The sequence below is a fragment of the Notamacropus eugenii genome, chromosome 2 (assembly GCF_028372415.1).
Source record: "Notamacropus eugenii isolate mMacEug1 chromosome 2, mMacEug1.pri_v2, whole genome shotgun sequence".
In the NCBI taxonomy this organism is placed as follows: Eukaryota; Metazoa; Chordata; class Mammalia; order Diprotodontia; family Macropodidae; genus Notamacropus; species Notamacropus eugenii.
Window position 1 is genome coordinate 248,524,132 of NC_092873.1, and position 8,024 is coordinate 248,532,155.

The 8,024-nt window shown below is 36.9% G+C and overlaps 1 protein-coding gene across 2 annotated transcripts in view; it reads right to left on the reverse strand.

Moving 5' to 3' along the window:
* NOX3 (NADPH oxidase 3) overlaps positions 1-7,776 on the reverse strand; it is a 92,783-nt gene extending 85,007 nt beyond the window's left edge. For both annotated transcript variants that reach the window (XM_072643762.1, XM_072643763.1), the window contains exons 1-4: positions 7,643-7,776; positions 6,907-7,002; positions 6,690-6,800; positions 4,644-4,728 (exon numbers count right to left, since the gene is read on the reverse strand). In XM_072643762.1, the coding sequence (XP_072499863.1) occupies positions 4,644-4,728; positions 6,690-6,800; positions 6,907-7,002; positions 7,643-7,687 (337 nt within the window). In that variant the 5' untranslated portion in view covers positions 7,688-7,776. The remainder of the gene's footprint in view (positions 1-4,643; positions 4,729-6,689; positions 6,801-6,906; positions 7,003-7,642) is intronic.
* Between the last annotated feature and the right edge of the window lie 248 nt (positions 7,777-8,024).

The window sequence follows — 8,024 nt, forward strand, 5'->3', positions numbered from 1 at the left end:
AAAGATCCTGATGTTGGGAAAGATTAAAGGCAACAAGGAGAAGGGATTGGCAAAGAATGAAATGGATAGATGGTGTCATGGCAGCAACAAACATGAGCTTGGACAGACTTTGGGACATAGTAGGGAACAGAAGGGCCAGACATGCTATGACCCATGGGATCCTGAAGAATCAAACATGACTGAATGACTGAAGAACCTGGCATTCCTTTTTTTACTCATGAAACTCCATCTCTTACCTTTGTACATTTTTATCAATTTTTCCTCATGCCTGGAATGCTTTCATCTTGCTTTTGTGTCTTAGAACTCCTTATTGTCTTCCAAATTTTGTTCAAATGCTACCTTTTATAAGAAGCCTTTCCTCTGCTTCTCCTGCCTTCTCTCCCATAGAATTATCTTGTATTTATTTTTCTGAACATCTTCTTATGAGAGCATCACACAGTGGATAGATGGGAAGTCCTGGGTTTAAAGTCTACCTCTGACTCCTAGTATCTATGTGACCTTCTGGGCAAGCTTTTGAAATCTTTCCTTTTTCAAATCTGAGCTATATTTTACAGTACTAGTGCTGATCTTTACCTTATCCATATCCCCAGTTATTGGTATTTTCTTTTTTTTCTTTTTGCCATCCTTCCCTACTCTTTTTTGGCATTGAAGTAATCAATAGCGTACATTGACTTGATTTGAAGGATCTTGCTAATTTCACCGTAGAATTTTTCTAATTCTTCCTTCTTAAAGGACATAGTGGTGCTTAAGCTGAAATTATCTTCAAGGTAGTCTTTTTCACTTATTGTTTCCTTTTTGTTTATGCTGTTCAGTTGTTTCAGCTGTGTCTGACTCTCCATGATCCCATTTGTGGTTTTCTTGGTAGAGATACTAGAGTTGTTCACCATTTCCTTTTCCAGTCCATTTTACAGATGAGGAAACTGAGGCAAACAGGGTTAAGTGACTTGCCCAGAGTTACACAGCTAGTAAGTATCTGAGGTCACATTTGAACTCAAGGCTTCCTGACTCCAAGTCCAGTGCTCTATCTACTGTGCTACCTTGCTCCTCCACGCTCCTCAGTAAGCATTACAAAATGAAAAGACCAGTTGTTCCATGAGATTATCTTTCTTGTTTTCTTTAAGGACATAAAAAAAAAGAACTCTAGTAACTCTTCATTTTCCTCCATAAGGAGGACCTTCCTCTTAACTGAAATTTGAAATCTGATTGTGTCTTCTGGTTTCATTTATCGTGAAAATATTGGTATTGGTGTAGTCCATACTTTCTAATAGTAGGCCGATTATGGAATCACAGAATTTCAGAGTTGGAAGGAACTTCAATGACCCTTTCGTCCCATTTTGAACCAAAAAAGAATCCCTTCCTTATTGCTCCCCCAAGGATATTCTCCAGTTTGTCAATGCCCTCATTGAAATGTGGTATCTAGAACTAAATCCTGTACTTTAGATGCGTTCTCTTATTCCTAAGTACTAAGCCTTTCTTAGTGTAGTCTAATATCACATTTATTTTCTTGACTGCCATTTCATATTGGTGATCCATATTAAATTTACATTCCACTAAAACCCTTAGATAATTTTTTCAGATTAACTTATGTCTAGCCATGCTTTTTCCATATTGTATCTGTGAAATTGATTTTTTGAATTCATTAGTCATTGCAGAAAGATCAAACATTTAGAAAACCTACAGTTAACTTAATAATTCATTGGTAGTCTGAAAAGGATGTGATTCATAGCACCCTCTGCTCCCTTTTTACCTTTCCAACACATTCCTCATGGAAGAACAAAACAGCCACCTGGAACTAAGGTTCATTTTGTATTTTCTTTGATTCTTGAGTTGCCAAAGCCAAATAATTCATTAGCATGTGGCCAGTCTACTCATGATGAGTTTCTTTGTACTTAGCTAATTAGATTTTCAGAAAGTAGACACAGTCAGATGGCAGGACCATACTTGAAGCTTTTCCACTATGTAAGAACCATCCAGAACCTGTAGTTCACTGGCATAGCCTTCAAGAACTCAGGGTCATTTCCTAACCATAATGAGGCACTGCAGTAGGAATTTGTGTGTGTGTGTGTGGGGGGAAGGCTTAAACAATGAATAAAGTTCACAGTATACTATAAAACACCATTAAATGTAAAAAAACAATGCAGAGTACTGCTTGAATGTTTTATGCCTTTAACCACAAGGAGGTGCTACTAGCCACTAACCTGACTCTATTTAGCAAAAAAGGATCTGGCTCTGGGAGCCCACTGTAGTGATTCTGAAAATCCAGTTCATTCACTAGAAATGCTAGAAAAGACAGTGCATTCTACACGATGCTTAGAGTCACTGATTTTATATTCTTCAACTTCACCTTTCTTTGCAGGGTAAATTAGGAGTAATTTTTTTTAAAACTGGGGTATTTTTTTTTTAACTGGCCCCTCTCTGGGGCCCTGTCTCCTGAGTGCCTCCAGCAGTTTTTTATTTCAACACTCTGAGGCTAAGGTCAGGCCTTCTCTTTGCCTTTTTATGTGATGATAGGTTTCTAAACTGATTTTAACAGCTTATGGGCAACTTCCAGTGAAGTGATTATTCAAAAAAAATTTAGTAATGATAACACATCTCTTGTGCCATGACATTGTTATTGTGGAAGAAAGGAAGGAAACAAACACACATTTATTAAGTACCTACTATGTGCCAGGCACTGTGCTAAAAACTTTACAGATATTATCTGATTTGATTCTCAGAAGAGCCCTGGGAAGTAGGTGCTTTCATCATCTCCCTTTTACAGTTGAGGAAAATGAGGCAGAAATAGGATCAATAACTTGCCCAAAGTCATACAGCTAGTGAGAATTTGAGATCAGATTTAAACTCAAGCCTTTGTGATTCTAGGCCCAGCACTCTATCCATGGTGCTACCAAGCTATTATTGTTATTATTATTTCTGTTGTCAGTGTCATTAAGATGCCTCTCTCCACTCTTTTGTTCTAGAAGCACAGGTTCAAAAATTATGTTTACTAGTTTGAAACCAAATCAAAACTAATGTAAGAGATTAAAAAAAATTTTTTAATTGAATTTAAGTTCCTTGATAGCCAAGACTGCTTCATTTTTGTTCTTATATCTCCAGAGTCCTCTACTATGCTTAACACAGAGAAGGAACTTAATAAATACTTACTGATTGATCAGACAAGTGGTTTTTGGGAAAAAGAACACAATGCTCTTCATGGTCTGGTCAGCAGCTAAGGGGTTTGTGATTACTCAATGAGGGAGGAAGGGACTCCTAAAATTTTTACCACAGGAGCGAAATCCCTATCCCTGACTTGAGGGAAAAGGACCTTCTCATGCCATTGTTTCTGCACAGTTCATAGTACAAAATATCAGAGGTTCTTTCTGCCATTTTTTTCTGGCTTTGGATCTTTCTTTTTAGTTTAATTTGATACTCCCTTTAAGCTCTTTTCTTCTGAGTCTTGTATCTCTTTACCCCCATTCCTTAACAAACCACAAAGTCTTTTTCAAAGCATCTCCCTGGTTAGTTTAATCTGGTGTTAAGAAAAATCAATTGGGAGAATCTTTTCCTCATGTCTCATTGCACACCCCAAGTCTATGTTAATTGGCACTCCTGTACAGTCTGTCATATCTTGTTGCTTAATTAAATTCACATTTGTTTTGGAGTGTTCCTTTTACTCTGGTATTCTCTATGCATGGGAAGATTAAAACAAATGAGGAAAGCATTTTATAGTTAAATTGGTTTGAGAGAAACAGTCCTGAATCATAACTCTTCATCATTTGTGTAGCCCTTCTTTTCAACATCTTTGTTTTCTTGTTTTATTTTTGGTGCATATTGGAATATACTAATTTTGGTGCCTCTGAAAAAATATGTATCTACCTTAAATATTTGTGATGCTTTATACCACAGTAAAGCAGCTTATATCCATTATCATGTAACTGTCCATAAATTTCCAGAACTGTGTTGGCTTCTTTTCCTCTCTCTTTTCCTCCTTCTCTCCATTCCTTCCTTCCTTCCTTTCTTATGTCTTCTATTGTTCCAACATAAAAATTATTTTTGTGTGACCATAAATGCAATTCATTGCACCAGTTAGTACTATATCCAACTGAACCATATTAAAAATGCCATATTCATTTCTAAGGAGAAATTGAGCACACAATAACTCCCAAGTTTAATTATTCATAATGGAAAATAGTGGTTAATCAACTAATCCATGCTAAACAGTGGAATATGGGACACCAAGAACATCTGCACAAATAGACTCTAAAAGGTTAAATGCCAAATTATTCTTTCTAGATTTCAATGGCTCTACAGAAGGTAAATCATAGAATTTAGGAAAAGAAGGTAGCTTAGAGATCTCTTATTTTTGGAATATTTGGTAAATGAGCACAAGAAAGATTGAATAACTTCTCCATAGTCACAAAGTAAGCACATAGTGTTTAGAAAATTCACGCTCTGTTTCTATGACTAAAATCTTGAGTTTTCTCATTACACTTTGCTAGTTCTAACACAAGGTTGCCCTGCTGTAGATTTTTCTTACCCAAGACTAAAACCTGATTCTCTTAGTTTAGTTCAGCTTTTAAAAATTATTAAGGTATTATATCTAAATTATTTTCTCAAATGGCATACATCAGGAAGAGAAAATCCATAAATAATGAAACACTTACTTGCATTAATAGCTATTGCATAGGCCACCAGCTTGTGGAACTTCAGGCTTTTGTCTAATTGTTTCTTCCATGGTCCCCTGCAACACTGGATGAAAAACGTGACAGTTTTTGCAAAAAATGGATAATGGAATGAGAATCAGGGAATCTGAATGCTTACTCTTTTCCTCTGCCATTGAATTCCTGGTGTCTATATGACTCCAAAACAACCAGCTGATTTATTCAATTCTCTTCCTTTCTTGAGTAAGTTCAATAGGAAGAAGGAAAGACAGCAAATTTAGTCAAATTTAGGGGGGGAAATGAAGTCAGTGGACCTGAATTCCTTGTTTAGTCATTTTTCAGCCATGTCCAATTCTCTGTGACCCCATTTGGGGTTTTCTTGGCAAAGATACAGGAGTGGTTTGCCATTTCCTTCTCTAGCTCATTTTACAGACAAGGAAATTGAGGTAAACAGGGTTAAATGATTTGCCCAGGGTCACAGGGCTAGTTAGTGTCTGAGGCCTGATTTGAACTCAGGAAGGTGAATCTTCCTGACTCCAGGCCCAGCTCTCTATCCACTATACAACCTGAATGAGCCTGACTGATTTTGGGCGAACCTGCTAACATCCATTCCTTGGTTTCTGCATTTAGAAAAAAAAAAGCCATATCTTATGCCATCTATAGAAAACAATCCTATATAGGTTAAATGACCCGTTAATTTTTTAAGCTACTTAGAGAAAGACCTTATGGAGATTGTATGGATTTTTACTAACTTATTATCAATGATTTCCATTCCATTCCATTCAAGTTGTGATTCTTTTTGGCAGGATGTATGGCTAAGGACCAAACATTTTGAAATAATTATAATTAGGAAAAAAGCCTATGATTTTGGGATAAGATTCCACTCTGAAAAATCCAATGACTTAGGTTTTCAAATTCCATTACTCTGTAAGATGCTCCTTGTGGGCTCTCTGCTGAACTATTTATGTAAGTTCTTTGAATTGGAAATGGTGAGAATTCATGCTGCTGTAGTAGCTTTACCTTTGTGAATCAGGTCAAGTTTATTAACTCCATTTTTCAGACAGAGTCAATGAGACACAGAGAGGCTGAATGATGTGGCCAATATCTTGTAGGGCGTGAATGGCAGAAGTGAGAGTATAGCTAGAAATTCTGATTTCCTGGCTTAATCACTGGTTTCCCCTCTTAGGAAGATGTAAACCTTAGTTTAAGAGGAATGTTAAGACTTGTAGAATGAGGCACAGGGGATAGAGAGCAGATTTTGTAAGCCAAATAACTCAAGTTCAAATCTGACCTCCATATTTATTAAAATGATGTATGGTAAGTGTTTGTGGAAGGAGTTTCCACACTGGGAGCTCCCCATTGTGGATAAACTCACAGAGCCTTTGAGCAAACTCAATTTCATATGGAGTACACAGTTTTTGAGTAGGGTAGCATGGATTAGAAAGGCAACGTTGCATAAATATATAAGGGGAGCAATCTTCCACCTCTGATACATGCCAGTTGTGTGATCACGGGCCACTCAGTTAATCTCTCAGCACCCCGAGTGATTCTGTAAGACTGTAAGCTACAGATTGATAACAGTACCTAGAAAGATAATAACATCTGTTGTTGTTGAGTTGTTTCAGTCATGTCCCAACTCTATGTGAGCCCATTTGGGGTTTTCTTGGCAAGCATAGCAGAATGATTTGCTGTTTCCTTCACCAGCATGTTCCCATTTTATAGATGAAGCACTGAGGTAAATAGGGGTTAAGTGACTTGCTCAGGGTCACATAGCTAGGTCAGATTTGAACTCAGGTCCACCTGACTCCAGGGCTGGCCCACTATCTCCTGTACCACCTACCTGCAGACAATGTCTGTCAAGGGAGCTTTTACTCTGGGAGTTTCATAAATCCATGAAATCAAAGATCTAGACACCCTTCTCCTCCAAATTTAGATAATTCAATTCAACAAACGTTTGTTAAGTATACACTACTTGGAAGGCCCTGATCTGACACTAGAATAATGACCATGCTAACCACAGAGAAAAGTCAAGCTGGATGTAGTACTTACAATGATGGTCCCTCTCAAAAATGAAATGAAATTGCGACTGATGGGTAACAAAATTAACATGCAGTTATAGTTCAGGCATACTGCTGATGCTCTTGCCCAAGCCAAAGATGACTGTAAGTGGATAAAAGTATAAAAAAAGTATAAAAAAAGTATTAAAAAGAAGGAAGTTGATGATAAAGGAATATTGTTTTTCAAAAATCCATAAACTTTTACTTACACCTAGAATAACCCGAGTGTAAAGAAAAGCATCCTCTTCTTCATACCAACGGAATGTGTCAATAAACAGATAGAAATTCCCTCCCAACCATGACAGCTGGAACACAGAAGAGAGGAGAGAAAGAGAGAGAGAGAGAGAGCGAACCAATCAATGCTATCGTCAACCTTTTCCTGTATTCAGAATCACTTACAGGTCTTTAAAAATTAAATTAGAATTTCATCATGCTAATCAGAAATGTGGCACCCCCTTCCTTATTATCAAATTGTTCTTAGTGGTAATTATAAGAGTAATAAATTGTAAATATTTTTATTATATGTTTAAAAACCCATGGAAGTACTCCAAGCTGTTTTAAAACCTCAGAAGGTTGGAAATTCCCAATGAGAACTTGCTAAAGGTCAATGACATCTAGAAGAAGGGAGACAAAAACCTCAGAAAGCACTTGAGAAAGACCCCAATCTTACAGGCTGGTTTGAAGACTTCATTTGATTTCCAGAAGTCAATTCATACATTATGCAAGAACAAAATACTTGACTTTAAAAATAATTGAAAACGAGCTTGCTCACACAAACAACTTTACATAATTCTTTAAGGGTACATTAAATATGACTATTGAATGTTTTCTAATCAGATCTCTGTTTTTTTGTGTCATACTTGAAATCACTTAACATTCTGACACACTCAAATTCAAAGTATGTTTAACATATTTTGTAACATCGAAAAATAAAGAGCTACTTACTAGCAACACGACAGACAGACTTTCATTCAAAATCCAGCACCCCATCTGAATGGCTTTGCTTTTATGCTGGGAAACAACTTACTCTTTTCCTTCACCTTAGCCTGGATTTTCTGCCCTTCGTAAGGGCTGTTCTACTAACTTCTTTTGTCTTTAGGTCTTAATAGGCACCTCCTGGGAGATGCGCTTTCTAGGAATTTCTAATTAAGGACTTCCTGCCAAGAGCCGATCACCAAGCTGACATGCCTCATGACCTAAGTAAATAAAAAGCAAACCTCAGTCTAATGATGCTTTTCTCCAAAATATCTCACAAGCAAGGAAAGCTGTTGTTATTAAATTATCCCCATATACTTTCTACTCCATTTTCTACATGATTGCAAGTCAA